The sequence below is a fragment of the Megalobrama amblycephala genome, linkage group LG20 (assembly GCF_018812025.1).
Source record: "Megalobrama amblycephala isolate DHTTF-2021 linkage group LG20, ASM1881202v1, whole genome shotgun sequence".
NCBI lineage: Eukaryota > Metazoa > Chordata > Actinopteri > Cypriniformes > Xenocyprididae > Megalobrama > Megalobrama amblycephala.
Window position 1 is genome coordinate 24,151,493 of NC_063063.1, and position 22,441 is coordinate 24,173,933.

Sequence of the window (22,441 nt, forward strand, 5' to 3'; positions counted from 1 at the left end):
AATTTACACACTGCATCTTTAAAAAAAGTTAGATGAATATTAGGGCTGCACGATTTATTGCACGATACAAAAAATAACATTGACCTTAAACGCAATTATCGCTTAAACACGATTCTTAGTGCGATTATGAAATCGCAAAGTCTGTGAGTGATATTTGGAGTTTCTACGGAGGAGCGCCCTCTGGCTTTCAGATAGAGAAGTATTTACTGTGGATCACAGAGCCGTACAGCTCTGACAAGCTGTGCATAAAATAATCGCAGACTTTGCCAAATCGTGTGCGGTTTAATTGCGATAAATCGTGCAGCCCTACTATCCAACTATCCAAAAAGTTTCAGAAAAATTTTCCATGAACAATGTAGAAATGTTTTTTTGTGTGTATTCTAACGTTTTGAGAATGTTATTAAAGATCAGATAAATTTGAATTAATGTCCAAACGTTACTAGAAGAACGTTTGTTCATAACTTTGAAAGAACGTTGCCAGAAAGTTAGCCACATTTCTGAGAATGTTCCTTGTTAGCTATAAGGATTGTGGATTAAATGTCCAATTACATATTTGCATATTCTCAATATTGCATTATATTGTCACAAACTGTAGGCTATTTTTAATGGGAATGTTTAATTAAAAAAGTTTAACAACTATAGTTAGGCTATAGCCGCTGGCTGGCTCTCCATACAGCCTGAGTCTGTAGAATTCACAATGACTTTAATTTAAGAAAAACGTGAATGGGAGCTCCTCGTCACGTATGTGTACAAGTTTGTCTGCATCTGCGTGAGAGAGGGAGAAAGGCAGACTGTGCAGGTTTCTCCTCCCATTGGCGACTTCGCACGATGGCAATGTTGAGCAGTGTAGGGTTGATCATGATCATGTGACAGCAGCTTTGGGAGAGAACGGCACTGAGCACAGAAACATCAGGCGCGACTAAAGGAGTTTCCACAGCGCGAGAGATAGAGCCTACAAGTGAACACTGCCCCTGCTTTAAAACCGTTATTCAAGTGCTCTGAAACACATCGACGGTCGGTGAAAAAGTCCTGTGGAGAAGCTATTTCCAACAGCCTGGATAAAGAAAGGTTTGGTGGCGATAAAACATACTCTGTAGAAGAGGAGAGACGCACAAATCTCAGCGGGCATGCGGGAGTTTTTGGAGTTATTTGACTGCAAACATTCTACAAGCAAATAAGAACTTTCGCGCAGATTCGTTTCGTTTATTGCGTCATCAGTTTTTTTAAACTGATGATTGAGGGTGATACAAAGTTGCAACTCTGTGTTTGAAAAGTAGCAACATCGAGTCAGAAGTTTGGAATAAAACGGAAAACATATCAAACCCCTCCGTTTGCGTTTTTGTTGGGGGCTGTCGTGTTTTCCCAAAGCTTGACGCATTTTTTTTGTTTGTTTTTGTTTTTTTTTGGCCAATATTTTAAACATGGTTGGGGAAATGGAAACGAAGGAGAAGCCTAAGCCGACTCCTGATTATCTGATGCAGCTCATGAACGACAAGAAACTGATGAGCAGCCTGCCAAACTTCTGTGGCATTTTCAACCATCTCGAGCGACTGTTAGATGAAGGTGAGAGTTCTAGTAGCCTATATATTTTATCAAAAGAAAGAATTAATGTATTTGGAAGATCTGCGGATACTCCCATATGTATCCTAAATATGTCAGTGTTGTATCTTGATGTAAACAAGCTCTTAAGTTTGTTGTAAAAATATCTTTTGATATATTATTTTTATTCATCCCAGTGATTCGAGTTTTTTTATCCGTTATCCGATTAATTTAGTAAGTAACCTTAGCAAGTAACGCTGGTGGCGACAAGTGGGAGTCGTTTTTTTGCGTATGATTATGAGCAAGTCTTTGAATCATTCACTCACTGATTCGTTGAAAACATCGAGTCTTTCAGGGCCGAAACATGTCTTATGATACTTTATTAAAATTTCTGTGCTTGCTAATCTACTATGAGACTATGGACCTTAGTGTTTATGCTTCATACAAGAACACAAATAACAGATTTATCACCTATGTTGCAAAAAGCTAGTCATGCTATTTCACGCTATATTAGAGAGTCAAAATGGTCATTTCTACACATAATCTTTCTCTTTATTGTGAACAAGATTAACTCGGTGCCTCTTCAAACCAATGACTTGGTCAGTGAAGGAGGCGTGTTCTTTCAATTTATCCAACTAATGAAATGATTCTTCACAGTGCTTACTTTAAAGCTATTGGCTTGTGGTTTAGTCAATATTTGAAGCCAGGGAAAAGGCTTTGATGAACTAAAGATATGTTTGCATGGAAGCAAATGACAACGATTCGTTCACAGACAAGATTTATTAAAAAAACTGATTCGTTCATGAACGAAAGAACACGTTTGCTTATCACTGCAGAAGTTTGTTCATTCTTTCAGCCTGTTACAATGATGATAACAATCATGCTTTGATGTTTAACAGGCTTCAGAAACATTTTAGACAGTATAATTTCTTCCCCAAACTACCATAGCTGGAAAAAGTTGTTTTTTAGTTTGCTTAAATGAATTAATTACATGACCTGGAAATGTCTAATCAAATTCAAACACACTGAGATATTTTGCAGCAAACTTATTAAATCAGCATAGATGCAACCAATCACAAAATATCATTACGGGCCATGGCGCAGTTGGATGATACTCAGATTTGGGGAACTGCTGGCTGTAATCGAGACTAGCCTACTTGTTTGTTTTGTGAATTTAGAGGTAGGGCTATTTTTAACATATATACTACAGTGGCACATCATCTGTCTAGGCTCTCCAGACCTGGATGGTATTGTAAAACAAGTTTTGTACTTAAAGCGAAAAGCTTGAGTTTGCTTAGAGTTGACGCACTTCTAACACACTGCAGAACGCATGTAGCCAGCAGTTTTCCTCTGAGAATGCAGGGGAAGCTGAGGATGTGATAACAGAATCACTTCTCTCTTTCTCCTTCTCATTCTAATCATACAGCCCATGGCCCTGGCTTATTTCATTCTCAGTTTATTGCTGATAATCCAGTGTAATAATATAAAGGTTATCACTGCAATACTTTCATGGGGAGAAGGGTGATCTGTTAGATTTATATCCACAGTATCTTGCAATCCATATTAGAGTGAATTCAGTCTGTCTGCTTTGTTGTTACACAAAATCCCTCTAGATTCATCATAGCTCACCCATGGCTTGTGGCATGTTGAAGTATGTGTCATAAATAAACTCACAAAACTTGAGGGTTTTCAGTTCCTCTGTTTAGAGCTAATTTAGCCTTGTCTGTTTCGTCAAGCAAATTGCAAAATGGTTGTAGCTCTTGAAATGTTGATTGTTAGAAAAATAGGTGCAATTACAAAGCTTAGCTTTCTTTGATCTAGCTTTCTTCTCACTATCGCAGAGGGGTTCCAAATCACAAACTGCATTTTGCATAGCTTTATTGTCTCATATATTTTCCTTGTATGAGGATCCCAGTTCTGCCAGGTTATTTTAAAGAGGTTACTGTATAATAAGCTTGGTATTTTGCTTTTCACACACTCATTGCGTTTTATGATGCCAGAGAACTCAGTTTTTTACCTAAAATTCAAGTCAACGTGACAGTTTCTAGTTTCTCTTATAGGTTTATCTATGCATTATTTAAAGGATTAGTTCAGTTTTAAATTAAAATTTCCTGATAATTTACTCACCAGCATTTGAGTCTCTCTTTCTTCAATCGAAAAGAAGAAAAGGTTTTTGCTGAAAACATTCCAGAATTCTACTCCATATAGTGGACTTCAACATTTACCAATGGGTTTAAGGTCCAAATTGCAGTTTCAATGCAGCTTCAAAGGGCTCTACTCGACCCCAGAAGAGGAATAAGGGTCTTATCTAGCGAAACTATCTCCAAAAATAAAAATGTATATACTTTTTAATCACAAATGCTCATCTTGCACTGCTCTGCGATGCGCCACGCATTACGTTGAAAGGTCATGCCTGATGTAGGCATAGGCAGAAGTACCATGGTACTGCGAAAAACTTAATCAAATTTTTCTCCTCCAATTTAAAATCATCCGATATCATTTTTTGTAAAGGGCCTTTACCTTAGTCTTTGCCCATTCACTTTGTATACACTGGATCAGTACTTCCACCTATGTCATGTAATGCGTGTGGATCGCAGAGCAGTGCAAGACGAGCATTTGTGGTTAAAAAGTATATAGTTTTAATTTTTTTTTAGAAAATGGCCGATCGTTTCGCTAGATAAGACCCTTATTCTTATAAGACCCTTTTAAGTCGAGTAGAGCCCTTTGAAGCTGCATTGAAACTGCAATTTGGACCTTCAACCCGGTGAACCCCACTGAAGTCCACTATATGGAGAAAAATCCTGGAATGTTATCCTAAAAAACCTTAATTTCTTTTTGACTGAAGAAAGAAAGACATGAATATCTTGGATGACATGGGGGTGAGTAAATTAACAGGAAATGTTCATTCAGAAGTGAACTAATCCTTTAAATGTACTGTTTAGCAATTGTTCTTAGCATGTATTGTGTTTGTATTCTAAATTAACACAAGCCATTACACATAATATTTGATATTCTGCACTGTGGTGTGTTATTGGTTCTGGGTATTGTAAATCTCCGATGTTGGTTTTCCAAGTGCTGCTCTTTTTTTCTTCTCACTTCTTTTGTGTTCCCTCTGAGGAACATATATTCTGTTGTTATGCAGCTAATTGAATTATTTGAGTAATTAAGCCATCATAGAAGGAAAAAAATATCTGGGAGAGGATCCAGAAGCAGTCTTGAACCTCTCTTTGAAAACACTGGCTTTTCCTTATCTGATTTAGATATAAAAAGGGACTTCACAGCCCCAGGGGGACCTACTAGTGATTCAAAAATGAAGTTGTAGCAAAATGTGCTTTTTTGTTCTTTTTACCGCAACTGTTCTGTCGCCTCTTGTTACTGCGTAGGATAAATAATATTGGGCTTGCGTCAACAACATTGCTCAAATGTTATTGTTGGAGGCGCTTTCAATAAATACGGTGCAAAATGGGGCCAAAAAAGTGTTTTCACTAGTTCAATAAATGGTCAACAAAACAAAGTTCTTATCCTTCAGAAAATCTCCAACCTCAGGAGATCAAATAAATCTATATTTTTTTTATAAGAGGTTTTATAACAGCCCCCTCCCCCCCCCAAGTTCTCTAAATGCAGTTTAAAACCCCCAATTTCAATTTTTCTTTTTGTTATTTTCTATTAATAAAAGTTAAACAAACCTTGAAATTTAAATAGTCAAAATTTATAAAAACAAACCACATGGATCCCATAAATTAAATTTTTTTTATTGTATCAATGCACGTTAAATAAACTTAAATTAAATAGACATAATATAAAAAATTAAATTAAATAGACAATGTATAAAATAAACTATATGGTTCCCATAAATAAAATAAAAAAGTATTTGTGTTTTCGTATACCACTTTTTGTAAAGTACTTTAAAGTGTCATTGTGATTTTTTTTAGGGCCCAAGCGAAAATTCGCGCAGGGCCCTCTTGTTCTTCTAAGGATTATTATTTTTTTTTTTTTTTTTTTTTTTTTATTTTTTTTCCGTCTTCCGGGGCTTTTTGGGGGCCTTAACATGCTCAAAAACTCTTGAAAATTGGCACACACATTGGAATCCGCGGCCATTAGGACGCCGGAGAGGCTGGTACCCGGGCGTGGCAGGGGGGCTCGACAGCGCCCCCTTGAAAAAAGTCTGAAAATTTGGTCCATATATTAAACACGCTTGCACGTATTAGTATGAAACTCAGTACACATATAGACCTCATCGGGCCGAACAACTTTCGTGCTCTAAGTTAAACACCACGCCAACAGGAAGTCAGCTATTAAGGGTTGTTTGAAAAACGCATGCTCTGGAATTTGATATACTCCTCCTAGACGATTAATCCGATCGCCACCAAACTCGGTCAGCATGAAGTCAAGACACTGATGATTAAAAATTGCCAGGGGATTTTTGATATCTCGAACGGTTTGGCCGTGGCGAGGCAACGAATTTATGGCGAGAAAAAGGAAACAGGAAATGTGTTATAACGTCTGCATACATATATTGATCTTTATGAAACTTCACGAGTGTGTTCGTTATAGGAGTCTGATCACATGGATGTGACTATTGTGAGTCAAAGTTATAGCGCCACCAACTGGCAGCAGGAAGTGTATCACTTTTTGAAATGTTTTGAGATCACCCTCTTATTTTTACCTGATTTGCTTCAAACTTCATCAGTGTAATGTCAATACACAGCAGATGTAGACCTATGACAGGATTTTTGATATTTGAAATATTGTTGCCATGGCAACAGGTCAAACTGTAATAATATTCTTGAGTGTTTTGAGGCTCTTAACATGCTTCAAATTGCATGAAACTCGACACACACATCAATATTGTCAACCAGTAGACATGGACAAAGCCATAGAAATGGGCGTGGTGGAGGGGCTCAGTAGCGCCACCTTTTGACAAAGTGGGGGGTTAGTTTTTCCTACAATCACCAAACTCGGTACACATATTGTTCTCATCAAGCCGGACAATTTTCTAATTTACATTCATTAGCTCCGACCAACAGGAAGTCAGCTATTTTGGTTTGAATGTTAATTTTTTGAAAAAACAGGCTATGAATTTTATACACACACACACACTTGTTGCTAACACATTGAAGTTGTTTAATTGCAAACGGATTTTGGATATCTAAACGGTTTGGCCGTGGCGAGGCAACGAATAAGAAAAGGGAAACAAAGTGTTATAACACATGATTTTGATGAAACTTCATGAATCTGTCATCAAAGTAATAGCTGGAAGCAGAAAATGTGTCATGACTGTTAGAGCTTCAAAATTCATCAGTGTTAAAACTTGGCTGAATGTGGGCAGGGAGGAGGGGCTCTATAGTGGCTCAGAAAGAGATCATGTGTATGTGTGTGTGTGTGAGAGAGTATAAGGTATTAACATGTGTTCCAGGAAACATTTTGTCACATATAATTGTGTCCATGTGTCTATTATTTAACAAGTTCATAACTGTTCCATATACATGCTCCCTTGAAATGTCTTTCAGTATGAATGCGTGGGAGTGAGTGTAGTTATATGACCTTTTCGTCTCAGAATACATGTGACATCCATGGTCTTGGATTTTGACTGCATTAAGCTATTACCTCCTTAGCTAGATCCTGTGACTCAGACAGAGCGAGATGCAGAAAGTCTCGGGGGATCAGGGTATGGTTCGAGGGCACGCCGACTAGACAGCTTCCCCCGAATTCTTGGAAAGTGCATTCAGGACAGATGTTGCAAAATTAACATGCACTAAAGGAATGCTTCTGAAAGACTTATCTGTTGGGAACAGGTGAATGAAATCACTGTTCAGTGAAAAGCTCCATTAGGGAGTCACACCAGTTTGTGCAATTAGAAAATGTTTTATTAATAAATCAATATTTTATTATTACATTTACACAACTGTTTAAAAGTTTGGGGTTGGTTAAATTTAAAAAAATATACTTTTATTCAGCAAGGATGCATTAAATTGATCAAAAGAACTTTTTTTTTTTTTTTTTTACATTGTTACAAAAAATATATTTCACAAATGCAGTCCTTTTTTCCATTCATCAAATAATTCTGTATCATGGTTTCAACAAAAATATTAAGCAGTGCAACTGTTTTCAACATTGATGATAATAAGAAATGTTTCTTAAGCACCAAATCAGCATTTTGAATGATTTCTGAAGGATCATGTGATGATGGATGCTAAATAGGAAAAATTGACATTTTACAATATATTAAAATATAAAACTGTTATATTAAATTGTAATAATAATGGTGCAAATAAGAGAATTCTTTCTTTCTTCTTTTCTTTTTTTTTAACGCCAGGTTTAGTTATTCAAAAATAAAACCAAATAAGATAAGATTCTTTTTTTTTTCCTAAAAACCTTTAGACTAAATTTGGATTTACTTGGTTAAAAACCTTTTCAAAAGTATCAACAGAATAAAACAAGTTCCTCAAAGGGGTAGAGATATTACAGTCCAGTAAAATATTTAATGGACAGTGGTTTCTGATAAGATGAACACTTTGGGGAAGTAATGTGCGAGTCCTGAGTGTCCTATCCGACATCACGTGTAAATGATTGGTTCCCAGCGATTATTAAAAGGGAATATGTTTTGTCCCAATATCAAGATTTATTTTCACATAATTTGTTGTGTAGGCACTGATCCCATTCCGATTGCCATTTATTTGTATGCATTTAATGTTGATCTCAGATCTGTGAAAGGTATAGAGCATTTTACTGGTTTTGTAGATCATGCTTCTTTGGCAGCACTGTCTGGAGACTTTTTTTCAAAAACATAAAAAAAAACTTACCGACCTCAAACTTTTGAAAGGTAATTATATTTTATTATATTTATATTTTCCAGGACATGATTTTATCCATCAGGAATTTATTGGATCATATAAAGTGGTTACCTTGACAGGTGGTTTAAAAATAAGCAGGCTTAGTGATGTCTACTGAAAAGAGAAGTCATTTCAGAGGTCAGCACAAGTTCTTGCATCTTGATTACAAAAACAAATGTTTTTTCAATGAAATATCATTCAGAATTGGCCTCAGTTGACTTCTTTCCCAGAGAAAAGCTAAATAAATACTTGTCCACAAAGGGATGTAACACATCTGGCTTTTGCTGGGGTTTCCCACAATTAAGGGATTTGAGTTTAGGGGTGAATCTCAAACAATATTGGGAAACAATTGTTTTAATGATGTATAAATCTGACTAGGTCTCCCTGACCTTCAGACATTTTTTCGCAATGGCCTTTCTGAATGAAACCTCTTTGTTTGGCAGTGGCAGACCTGCGCGGAGCTAAAAAGTGACAGTCTTAATGTCGTTTTCAGATCAAATCTTAGTTTCTGTGTCAATCCTCATGTCTTTTGTTTTTGTGAAGGTGCTTTTCAGTTGTCTGTGTGTGTCTGTTTTTCTTTGTCTCCCTTTGGCCGTTTTCTTTGATAAGATAAATGTTGATTATCAAGCGTGTCAGTGATCTCATCAGTCTCCTGCTCTTTCCAGGCAGCTTTGCTTGCATCTGTAAATACTCAATACTTATCTCACCCTTAACTGCCAGTTTGCCCTGCAGTCGTCTTGACACCACCAGACAATCCCTCTGTCTCTCTCAGCCTAAACTTAATCAGCAATCATCCAATCACAACAGCACGTTACTGCTGACCATCACAAACCGAGTGATAAGCGCAGGCTGCGCATTCAAATTTCCTGATTGCTAGGAGAATCAAGATGACCTTGATTGGAAATTGTCATGTATGTGTACTCACCCTCATGTCCTTCCAAATCCGTATGCTGTTTTTCTTGTAGTCAAAAGAAGCATTTGAAGAATCGTAATTGTCACCAATCATTAAAATTCAGTCTATATTTATGTTTTGAAGTCAGTTTTGATGAACAAATCAAATGTTTATTCTATATTCTCAGAAAATCCTATAATATGGAAATATGGTGCCTTTCGGTGCTTCACGTTCTTGTGGCACATAACATGACCAAACATCATTGACATCAAACTTTGCGTTATGTTTGATTAAAAAACTATGGCAGAAGGCATGATTTTCAGTGAAAAATGACTTAAATTTGTGTCTGTTTGTCATAGATAGGGTTGGGAATCGAAAATCGATTTCAGAATACTTATGGTCAGGAATCGGATACTTGCAATAAAATTAACATTTAGTTTTCGCTTATCGATTCCTGTGTGCACATTTTGTGATTGTGACGCGAAAGAGAACTCAATTCTGCACACGCATATCATTTTCTTTGCGTGCACATGCACAGACAGCTGCCTCTGATATAGTGCGTGATACTGAATTGAGTTCTCGTACGCGTCTTCTTGCACTTGAACGTACAAATACACACAAAATTGTCAAAATATCCTCAAACAGTCGGTTTTGCCTTAAGGAAACATAAACAGTTGAGAAAGTAAACGCATGTCTAACAGTATGTATTGGATCCGTGCATTAGGTCTTAAAGTGACAGCAGCCTAATAAACCTGCTGCTGTCTGTGTATTTAATAATGTTAATCAAACAACAAAAGAAAAGAGAAATTTTTGATTTAATAACTTTTTAACTTTAATAAGGATTAATCAGTATTTTATTTATAAAAAAAGAAAACTATGCAGTGTTTTTTGATTACAATTTCTGTACCTGAACAATTTGTGCTATTGTTAATTAGTTTATTTGTTCTTATTTTATTACTGTTTACTGAAATTTATATTAGTCAGTCCAGTTGTTTTTGCTGTGGTATTTTTGTTTAAACCATAGGAAAATGAAAGTGTTGTTTAGGCTGCTGATTTTTGCCAAAAGACACAGAATAAATATTTTTGATATAAATGTGTGACTAAGTGTTTTTAACTTACTGGAATCAAAACTGGGAGTTAATAAGAATCTGAATCGATAAGTAAAATCAAAATCTCTAAAATTCAAAGCCTAGTCATACATGGCTGTTATGGCAATTATATTTTTAATGCAAGGAAGAGATTTTAACACGGCAAGCATTCAAGGTGCTGTTATTTAAGATCTTTCATGGACGATGCATTTAAGTCATAAGTTATTGGTTAAAATGACTGTAGTTCCAGTTGAAATATATCTGCTTTCACCACAAGTATTTGGGCTGAAAACAGCTTTCAGTTTGAAGATATATTGTCAGAGCAAAGGGAAATATTGTTCTTTGATGTACACATTTGTTTTTACACTGTCACTAACAGCCTGACAATTGCAGTAACTGTGCTATCTGCTCTCTGTGAAAAAGAAAGAGCCATCGGACAGTTTCCTGGCAGTCAACGATTATCCAGATGGTTTCACGGTTTGCGGTCTACTCTTTCATCCCTCTTGCAACCTTTTCTTGCTTTTATTTATTTATTTTTTACCTTTCTTTATCACGTTTCCTCTGTTCATCTCAGCGTCTCTCATCTCTCCCACACTGCCACAGATGGTCAACTCCACTGTCTGCGTGTTGTAATCTGTTTCTGTTCCAAAATCTTAAAACTCTCTGGTGCCTGACGTGCACTTTACCGTGGAGTGCTACATAAAATATTAATAATTAAATAAAATGATTTTATCCAAGACTCATAAATCAGTGGGAACTTATAATTAGTCATTGCAGAAATACGAAAATATATTTGTTGTGATTAATTAAGAATGGGCATGATGCATAAGTAGCCAATAAAACGTAATAATATTTCACAATATTGCCATTATTATTATTTTTTCTATTTTAATTAGTGCTGCACGATACATTGAAATGATCAAAATATTGCAAATGTACATATATGCATATCGCAATGGCTTACAATAACTGAATGATTTTAATATTATATCATTCTTAGTGTTAGGTCGACACAGACGGTAGAGAATAGACTTGATAATAAGCTAAATACTCAGGCGCACAGAAAGCCACCTCTCAGACAGCGTTTGATCCATATTTCAGTTCTCTTCCACAGCTTATATGGCCAAATAAACTAAATTATATCAAGATCTTGGTGAGTATTTACGTAAACAGTCAGTTATGTCTGAAGTGGAGTAAACAGTTCTTGCTGTCCTTGCAGCTCTTAAAGTGACAGCAACATAATTAACCTCCATCTGTGTACTGAATGTTAATCAAACAAAAAAAGACAAAGAAAAAATCACTCATTGCTCTTGATGGAACAACTTTTGTAGCTTTAATAAGAATCAGTGTATATTTAATTTATACAGTGAAGTTTTTTATTTTTACATTTGATTAATCAGCTTCTTTTGTTAAATAAACCTAATGTATCACTTACTTTCTATGTAATGCTACAGTAAAACACTGCTGTTCACTTTCAGAAGTTGTAAGGATGCTTTCTTCTCACAAAAAGAATGTGAAACATGTCCATTATAATTTTTTATATAACTTAAAATATAATCATATTGCATATCAAATATCACATTATTTAACGAGTTATCGCATATTGTGGTTTTTTTTTTTCAATGTCGTGCAGCCCTAATTTTAATACTATATTTTCATTTATTCCTGTGATTGCAATGCTATCATTATTCCGGTCTTCAGTGTCACATGACCCTTCAGAAATCATTCTAATATGCTGATTTGGTGCTCAAGAAACATTTCTTACTATTATAGATGTTAAAACAGTTGTGGTGTGCTGGAAACTAGACATGTCATTTTCTGTTTTCTGTTGTTTGTATGAATTTGTGTGTATGTGCACACATCTTTTCAAACCTTATGTAATGACACACACTGTGAAGCAGTGTTTGGTTGAGTAACCGCTTTGTCTTTATCCAGCGTCCAGCATGGTCTGGAGACCGCCAGCTCTCACAGGCAACAACACTTTTGTTCACTAAAAGACCAAGGAATGTGTCTGACATCTCACATTAAATCACACTTGTTTTCCTGCCAGCACATATCTCTGATTTCCAATTCCTTGTTTTAAAAAGTCAAAAGTTTCAGAAAGTCTAAAAACTGCATCCAAATTTGCCTGTTTGAAATTGATATAGGTGCAAACTTTCCATGGCTGACACTGAAAGTGTGAAAAATACTAAAGGTGTCAGAAGAAGTAATTTAAACCAGACGCATGACAGTGTGTCATTAGTAAATAACAGCAACTGAATAGGTTATCTGTAGCGCTGTGTGTTTAGAGTGCAGGATCTGCTGGCATTATGGAGGTGATATTTATGTCTCAGTGATGTAGTGGCTGCTCGCTTGCAGCCATACCAGACCAAGTGTATCATACTGTAGTATTGGACAGCTAGAATCAGATGACAGTAAACAAACACAAACTGTAATCAGAGTCGTCTTGCGCTCTCTCTCTCTCTCTCTCTCTCTCTCTCTCTCTCTCTCTTTCTGTCACACACACATGTAAATGATGGTCTGCACCAGCAGTAGGAAGGACTATCTCACTGTCTGTGTATGTAGTGTTTTGCAGTGTTGACCAGTCGCCTGTAATGTTTGTTTTTAGTGCACTTGAAGCTTGTGCTAATAACAGTCAAACTGGGGGTGGAAAATTATATATCTTATGTCACTTCAGCTGTTCTGCAGAGGGAAAAAAAAAAAAAAAAAAAGAAATATATATATATATATATATATATATATATATATATATATATATATATATATATATATATATATATATATATATATATATATATATATATATATATATAGTTAAAACAGATAGTATTTTTTTTTTTTTTTTTTTTTTTAATTGCTTTTCTATTTATGTATTCTGTATTTTTATTTTAAATGAGTAATTACCATTTCAACCAAATAGTGGTTGTTTCCAAAATGTTACAAAATGTTTAGTGTTTTCACATTGATATTTACTGATTGAACACTAGGAAGATTGATTTTAATATTGATCGTTTTCATTTGCACCAATATATATAACCCAATATGTAAAAGTAATTTTTCAAGATAATTTTTTTAAATAATTAATAATAATATATGAAAATAGCATGCAAAGAAATCTGTGAAAATGTGTGTGATGACTCAAACAAATAATTGAATTTTGAATCTATTCTTTGAAATGGACAACAGACAGAACTGATTCCCAGAATTGAATCAGGCTCGCCCCTGTAAACCACTTTTTTGCTCCTGAATTTTAAAACACATAAAGGTATAGTTCTCACAAAAAATGAAAATTCTGTCATCATTTACTCTTCCTCATGTTGTTTCAAACCCATAAGACCTTTTACAAGATGTAGCTCAAAATATCTCACAGATCATTTATTATAGCTCGTCAAATTTTGCCCTATTTGGGTGTGAGCAAAAACACGGCCCCCTTTCCAGAAGAGGGTGGAGCTTTAACGGCTCACGTTTCAGTTGCTCAGCAACAACAAAGCTGGAGAATCTCACACAGACAAATCCAGCGTTGAATTTACCCTCGTTTGTGAAGGAGTCCGCTGTAAAATGACAGCATGGCAACAACACTCTACTACAACAACTCTTTCTCCTCTCTAAAGCGAATTTTGGGGTTTGTGATGTCACCAAAATGTTGGGGTTTGTGATGTCACCAACCCAGGAAGAAGCTCGTTGTAGTCCCTACCAGCCTTTTGTTGTAGTCCTTAAAAAGCGAGAAAAAAAAAAATCTCCCTTTGCATTGAACTTTGAGCTTTGTAACTTTTCAGATGCTGTTTATGCTCAAACAGCAACATTACACATTAACTAAAGTTAAAAAAGTGAAATCATTATCAAGGACCCCTTTAATGCATCAAAAAGTACATCCATATACATATGAATTGAGCTTTTTAATACAAGTCATCTGGAGAGACACAATCACTTTATATGATAAACTGCTTTAATTTAGGCTTTTATTCATATATAAACTTTGATCAACGCTTATACATTGAGCACTGTGAATGCGTCATTTTTGTTCCATCGATGAATGGAAGTCTTGTGAGGGAGAGTAAATGATGGCAGAATTTTCATTTTTGGGTGAACTATCCCTTTAACTTAATGGGCAAATAGAAAACATTAAAATTGCAATATCAACAATGTTGCTTTTTATTATTGTCAGCAGAGTCATTGTGAATATTGTATTTATCGCCCAGCCCTTGTGACTCATGGGATAAGTCATACTTAGTCCAAAATGTCGAGACTGTTGGAATGTTAAGCCACAGAGTCACACAAAACCCAATATAAACTTCTGACAGACTGTTTAATCCCCTTTCAACACTCAATGTAAAGTGACTAATTATACTAATTTCATGTGTAAGTCACAGAATGTGTAAATTAATCGGCTTTGAGCAGTTTGAGCCGATGTTTGGATTTGTGCTTCATTGTGGGTTCTCGTATGGCTGGTTTCACTCAGAGGGTTTATTTCATCAGCTTTATTCTGAATGATAGCATATGAACTGATGAAACCAGTCCTAATGTGACCACGCAGTCTGGATTCATTTAAAACATTGTGTTTCATGGTAGGAATCGAACACATGGTTCGATGGACCCGTGCCAAAAGCATGTGTTGCATGTAATTGAGTGTAAATGTGCTTACATGCTTGCGTTCACTAATGTAAGGCATATGAAGAGAATTCTGTTTGTTCTTCGGGACAGGGTGGTGGTGTCGGTCGGTGGATTTTAACACCTCCACATCCTGCCGAGTACTGTTGAGTTATTGCTTATAAGATCTTGTTGAGGTTCTCTGCTTTACTCTGGGAGGATCCTGTGGGAGCCCAACAAGCTACAGCTAGCTCAGATCAGGGTTATATTTAGGTCATTTTAATCTGCAGGCCTGGGCCATGCTTTGATGTTGTCATTTTAAACCATATTGTACATCGGTGAAAATACATTCTAATATACTGCTACTTATTCCCAATATCCTTCAAAGAGCTTTTGTTAAATAATAATTATTGCTTCAGTCTTTTTAAGCTGGTCTCTTTGGAATTCCTCGGTTTGGACCAGCGAGCATTCAAAAGCCTGGTGTCTGATTCACTCTTTGTGAATGCACATCATGGTGCGCTAGCTCCTCCATGGCTGGCTGGGCTCTCATGCCCTTTAGGAGTTGTTTTTATATTAAATTGTTGCATGAACTCATCAAGACTTCTGCAAGTCATTTTTTAACAGAAAGTACTTTTCTTTGTTTTTTAAAAATCGATGAGGCAACTTTTATGGATTAAACCTCATATAATTGAGTTTTTAATGTGTCTGTTTGACAGAAATTGGACGGGTACGGAAAGACATGTACAATGACACTCTGAATGGCAGCACAGATAAAAGGACTTCCGAGCTCCCGGATGCTGTGGGGCCCATTGCACAACTCCAAGAGAAACTCTATGTGCCTGTCAAAGAATTCCCAGATGTAAGTATTACTTCACTGCTATTGTAACTTAAATCAAGTTTTTAGAAATGTTTGGTTAGTAGCTACACTGTCAGAAAAAAAGCTTGTTAGTGAGGCACTACTCTTAAAAGTACACCTTTTGTATGCCATCTTACCCTAAAGAGTGCATATTAGTACCTTTTTAAAGGTTTAGCTCACACAAAAATAATTTTGTCATCATTTACTCACCCTCATGTCGTTCCAAACCCTTAAGACTTTAGTTCATCTTTGGAACGCAAATGAAGGTCTTTTTGATGAAATCTGAGAGCTTTCTGTCCCTCCGTTGACAGCTACGCAACTACCAATTTGATGCTTCAAACAGTTCATAAAGAGATCGTAAAACGAATCCATATGAATTGAGCGGTTTAGTCCAAATTTTCTGAAGAGTCACGATCTCTTTATATGATGAACAGATTTAATTTAGGCTTTTATTCACAGATAGGCTTAAACATTGATCAGCGAACAAAGGCAGAAGCTCAACCGAACTTGCTTGATGCGTGAAAACAAACCTCATTGGTTCTTGAGGAAGCTCAAACGTGCTGCATAACACACACGTCAAGCGAAGAATGTTTGAGCTTCCGTTTACCACAACTGATATGTGAGTTGATGAATGTTTATATTTGAATAAAAGCCTAAATTAAATCTGTTCATCATATAAAGCGATCGTGTCTCTTCATTTGGACTAAGCCACTCAATTCATATGGATTAGTTTTACAATCTCTTTATGAACTTCTTGAAGCATCAAAGTGGTAGTTGCTTAGCTGTCAACGGAGGGACAGAAAGCTCTCAGATTTCGTCAAAAAGATATTCATTTGTGTTCCAAAATGAATGAAAGTCTTGGAAAGTTTGGAACAACATAAGTAAATGATGACAGAATTTTGATTTTTGGGTGAACTAATCCTTTAATGTCGGGTTCAGACTATATGATATCAGCCCGATTTTGGCACGATCCGTTTGAGGTAGAGTGTCATTGTGATTTGTAAATGTCACACATCAGCTTTCAAACATGGCAAAATGAAAGAGAGATGGTGAGTGCTGATTGGTTGTGAAGCAACGTGTAGTCTGACGTGTTACTTGTCTATGACACAAGACTTTAGGAGTCAAAATTGTATAATCTGACTCAGTGACTATCGTAAAAGACAAAAATATTGTGTAGTTTGAACCTGGCATAAAATACTAATAGGTGTATATATGCACACCTAATATACTAATAGGCAGTATTTAGGGATAGATAAGATACATTAAGGCTACTGCACAGTAACAATCTGTTGTACCCCTAAAGGGTTTTTCTACAGAATCAACACATTTATGCCAAATCGTTTGTAATAAAAGCAGCAAGTAACAAGTAGAAAGCCATTTCTGTGACACTAATGGCTCCCAGAATTGCAAAAATAATGTTTGGCCCTGTCCCAAATACTGCCTAAAGTCTTCGCTGACTTCCTCGAACGTGTAGACTGTCGGGTAGTAGTTTTCTGTTGAATCTCCATCAGTGTGGGCATGTTTATGCGGGCAAAGCAGATGATTTATAGATTAAAATGCGTTCAGTCATGTATGCCCACAACATTAAGGTCAATAAAGCTGCTTTACAAAACATTATTATTTTGATAAGATCATTGCCACTTCATGGTATTACTGGAAAAGTAATGTACAGAAACTGCAATTTGTACCTCCTGAAATATGTTTATTGAGGGCTTAAAATGCACTTTGACAGTGCATGTAAATAAAGAGAGAGACATGTATTAGTGTTAAACACATGTTTTTGTAGATTACTCAAATGACATAAAATTGGTAAATTGTCCATGAAAACACATTTATATCAAGTCTATTATCACAGGTAGATCCTCTGGGATTTTTTTTTTGCACTTTGATTGTCTTACCTTAGACATCGACTCAGGGGAGCATGAGAAGCCTGCAGCAGATTGATCCAATTAACTCGTCTCTACCAGGACAGCAATAATCCAAAGATAATAATTAGCATGGTAAATATTGCTTAATACTGCAAGCCTAGGCATTGTTTTACTCACAGCTTGTGCTTCTTATTTGAATGCATTGTGACTGTCGAATCTTGTATGCAAGGGAAGCTTTCACAGTTTTCGGAAAACATAATTTATGCAGAAACAGTCATCAGGCCTGAGAGTGGATTATATGAGGAGCCCGATCTGAAACATTTGTATGTGAACTGAACAAAGTGTTAGGATGTACGTTTTCAGTAGGCGAATATCTGGCTCGTTTGATCTTGACTGGGTTTAGGGTTGAGACTGACTTTAAGGAGACGTTAAGTAGACGGAGGAGTGTTTCTGGCTGTCAGCTCTCACATTTCTACCCTTTTAAAGAGCTGATAAGAGTGATAGTAGGGTCAGGGTTAATCGAGTTTGAATGAGAGATGCGTAACTGGGGCTTCTCTCTTATCTCTCGTTTAGTTATAATTAACCTCTGTGCATTGTCCTCTATATCAGGATAAAACCCTACCAACTACTGACAGCACTCGAACAAGTGTGCGAAATTGACTTGTTTGAAAAGTACGTGAAATTGGAACTCCTAAAATGCAATACATCTCATTCTGATGCTGTTCTTGCATCAAGTAAACACATTTTGAAGAAAGAAAAGCTTTTGAATAGATTAGCCTGATGGATGACAACACACAGGAACTTCCAATTTGATCTCTGGGGTCTAGTGTATTAAAATGTGATACATTTTGACAACCTGCTCAGAATTTCCCATTGTTGAGTGACTTATTAAGGTCACAAAATTCATAAAGCAACAAAGTCATTTGGAGCAGCACTATGTCAGCAGCAATAGGTCTTGTTAATGTGCAATATTGCCCAATTATTGTGATTATTCAGGCTCAACGGTAGGGATTTTTTGGGCCTATTGAGATGTTTAATTGCCTTGCCAACATTTTCACTGGCCCTACTTCAAAATAAGGAAAATTTTATTCTCTGGCAAAATACTTTTAAATAAATGTACAAAAAATGTGAAGAGTTCATTTGCAAAAACCGATAAACGCCATTTAAAAACAAAAAAATGAACTAAGTGCTGTGCATTATTCTCCATATATAGCACGTTCTGTACCCTAAATCAGTTTTGTCAGAAAAGCCAGTTTTGTCCACTGTCAGCCATCGCAAGTTCACATTTCACAGCAGAAGCCGACAAGCGCCCTTGTTGTTTGTGTACAGAAACCGATAAGTCCGTTTTAGCGAATCAGCGCACAGTATTCAGGTCAGGTGACAAGGCTTCCAGTCACTTCAAAAAGACGCGCTAGCTGAGGGAAGTTCTGTCAAAGCTGACTAAAAGTGATCGAGGATTTATAATTTCGACTCCTGTAAGTCCTTGTACACCATACACGACTTACATGCTTAAACCTTGGTTGTTCTTTTGCATGTGTGTGTGCGCGCGCGCGTGTGTGTGTGTGTGTGTGTGTGTGTGAGAGAGTGTACTTGTGTGCCGATCTGTTAGTGTGTGTGTGTGCGCACAGTGAGTGGATGGATGTGTGTGTGTGTGTGTGGGTGTGTGTGTGTGTGTGTGGGTGTGTGTGTGTGTGTGTGGGTGTGTGTGTGTTAGTGTGTGTCGATCTTTAGTGTGTGTGCGCGCGTTTGTGTGCACACGTGTGTTTGAGTGTGTTTTAAATCCAATAACAAAGCAATTACTTGGGTTTTGTTTAACTCTGAAACATGAAATGTGGAGTTATCTGCTTTTGCCAAAAAAACGACTGTTGGAGTTATCTGCTTTTGCTAAAAAACAAACTTTTAATATATATAAAAAACATACTTTCAATGAACTTTAATTTTAGAGTTATTATTACTTAATCAAAGCAACCCAACTGCAGTTTGATTGATATTACTTGGAATGCACAATAAAAAAAAAACATGATTTGTGAGAATTAATAAAAATGGAGTTAACTGTTTTTGCAAATAAACTCTTCATATGTTGCTGAAATAAAACTAAATAATGCATTTCAACATAATTCAGCTTCAACCAGCTAGAGTTACATTTAATCTACTACATTCAATTAAATTTTCAGTGTTCACAGAAAATCTAATGTTTAAGTTTGCATGGTTAAAAAAACAAATGTTCATGATTAGCAAATGTAAGATACTGTTATTCCCAGTTAGTTTTTATCGCTTTGTTGCTTTGCCTCCACCTTTTATTCCTCTTTACACTTTGTTGGCCGTTGTCTTTTAAAGATCAGTTGGGGGCACAACAAATCTTATCTTATTTGCAGCCATCAATCATCAGGCTTGTTTTGAGAGTGACTTTGCTCCCCTGTAATAGAACCAGAATTCCGATAATCCCGCGGGAACCTGTCAGGGTTACCACCATCCCACAATCGGTGCCAAGTGTGGGTGAGAGACATGCAGGTCACTGGCCTTTCTGTCCTCCGTCGCCTTTTGGAGAGAATGATCTAGAACATTATCCCTGCCTGAATAGTCTGTGTGAAAACAAATGTGGACTTTGATGAGGAAATGGGAGGGGTGGGGAATGATGATTAGTTTTCTATTCTGCATGCTCTCACTGTCTCTATGTAAAGACAGTTCAGAGTAATTCTGAGGCCGTCGCCTCAGTCTGTCATCCTCTTCCCACTCTTTTCACTCTAGCTGTCGACTGGTAATGAGGTTTTTCCAGTGCTTCATTGTTCATTGAGAGCCTCACACTTTAGATGAAGTTATTGAAGTTGTTAAAAATCACAAAAAAGACACTGTTTACTTTTCTTAGCATTTTGTGGCTTTCTTTGTTTTCTTAAATTCATTTAAGTGAACTATTCCTTTTCTTTCGTCAGTTACTCATGTCATCCCAGATGTACAGTCAAACCAAAAATTATTCAGACATGTTTGATATTTTTGATATATTTTTACTAGTGGGTGACTATAGGTCATTTATGTAAGTGAGGATAGCAAAATAAAGTAAACTGTGACATATTATAACCAAAAAAATCTTCATACAGTAGACTACCAGTAAAATTGATGATAATTTGGAACCAAAAATTATTCAGACATTTTGACCTGACCATGTTTTGCTTCAGTGTTATCTGGCATAATTAAGATTATTTTTTTCTGACACAGTTTAACTCTGTGAGATCTTGTCATATTTTATTACCATTTTTTTAAACTACAGTGAATAAACTGTAATAATGAATGAAATGTTCAAAGTGTCTGAATAAATTTTGGTTTGACTGTATTTGACTTTCTTCAGATGAACACCAATGAAATAAAAAAAACTGCGAGCCCATATAATGGGTGTAATTCCTTTTTTTTTTTTTTTTTGTCTAAATCTTATTTTATATTCAATGCTTTCAAATGTTTGGCGTCAGTAAAATTTGATAATGATGTTGAAAATTCAGCCTTGCTATCACAGGAATAAATCATTTTTTTAAATATACTAAAATTGAAATCAGTTATTTTGAATAGTTATACTATTTCACAATATTACTGTTTTACTGTACTTTTGATTGAACAAATACAGCCTTCTTTCAAAAACATTAAAAAAAAACAATCCTTTGTACAGTTGTACTTTTTTCTTTTATTAATTTTTTTCCCTAATATCCACTTTTAAGGTTAGTATTTTTGTGCTGAAAACACAAAAAAAGTATTTCCATCCTCTCTCTGACCCTTAGAAATTATTTTATTTTAATTTTATTTCATTTTTTGTATGCATTTATTTATTTTTTGCTGCTGTCCCTTTAAGAAAAATGAGAAACTGTGTCTGATCCGCTTGCAGTCTGATCTACCCCGGAAAGGTTGGAATCAAATCATTTGTGTGATTTCATATGTGACTGGCAGAAATTGCACCTTACAGCTTTAATCGGCATAACGCGGTAAATTATACAGTAGCAGTCATTTCAGTCATCTCATCTCAGTTACATAGACCAGCGGTGACCCGTGATCTCACTGTTACGCGGCTAACCAATCAGAATGACATGAAGGTAGCTAGAAACATCTCGACTGACAAAAAAAGTTCAGTAAGTCAACAGTTGCACAAACATTGCTTAAAAACACAAAACTGCAGTAGCACAAGGACACAGACAGATAGATAGTGCCATCTACACTCTAGTTAGATGAGCTCATCTCTAAATATACGGCACAGAGAGCCAACGTCCCCAGCAGCTGTGAACGGCCCAAGAAGAGCTTTAAAAGGAAGAGAATGCATTGTGACCCTGAGAGAGATGCAGCTGCCTGGCTTATCACTCAACCCTTGTGACAGATAAGGTTAAATGCTGAAAGAGCGACGCTGCCACTGGCCCACAAATGCCAAAAAGCGCAGTGTTCTGGCCTCGCGACTGTTAAAGGTGCAGCGCAATAAATCATGCCATGGGTCGAATCACAGCTTCACTAATCATTCAGTTTGCTTGACTGGTGGTTTCCCTAAAAGACGCGACAAAATATAATTTATAAAGTTTACAGTATTTGATTGATGGGTGATATTATTACAAAGTAAACACTTGGATATCGTATTTTTGTTACATCTGAATTAAAAGGATTTTAAAAGGTTAGTTCACCCTAAAATTACATTTCTGTCATTAATTACTCACCCTCATGTCGTTCCAAACCCGTAAGACCTTTGTTCATCTTAGGAACATAAATTAAGATATTTTTGATGAAATCTGAGAGCTTTCTGACCTCTCTATACA

At 36.1% G+C, this 22,441-nt stretch overlaps 1 protein-coding gene across 8 annotated transcripts in view; it reads left to right on the forward strand.

Annotated features, from left to right (window-relative positions):
- The first annotated feature begins 784 nt into the window (after positions 1-784).
- qki2 (QKI, KH domain containing, RNA binding 2) overlaps positions 785-22,441 on the forward strand; it is a 47,294-nt gene continuing 25,637 nt past the window's right edge. For 2 of the 8 annotated variants that reach the window (XM_048171367.1, XM_048171368.1), the window contains exons 1-2: positions 785-1,563; positions 15,656-15,798. In XM_048171367.1, coding sequence (XP_048027324.1) covers positions 1,422-1,563; positions 15,656-15,798 — 285 coding nt within the window. In that variant the 5' untranslated portion in view covers positions 785-1,421. The remainder of the gene's footprint in view (positions 1,564-15,655; positions 15,799-22,441) is intronic. The other 6 variants (XR_007182014.1, XM_048171369.1, XM_048171371.1 and 3 more) reach the window with 5 other exon arrangements.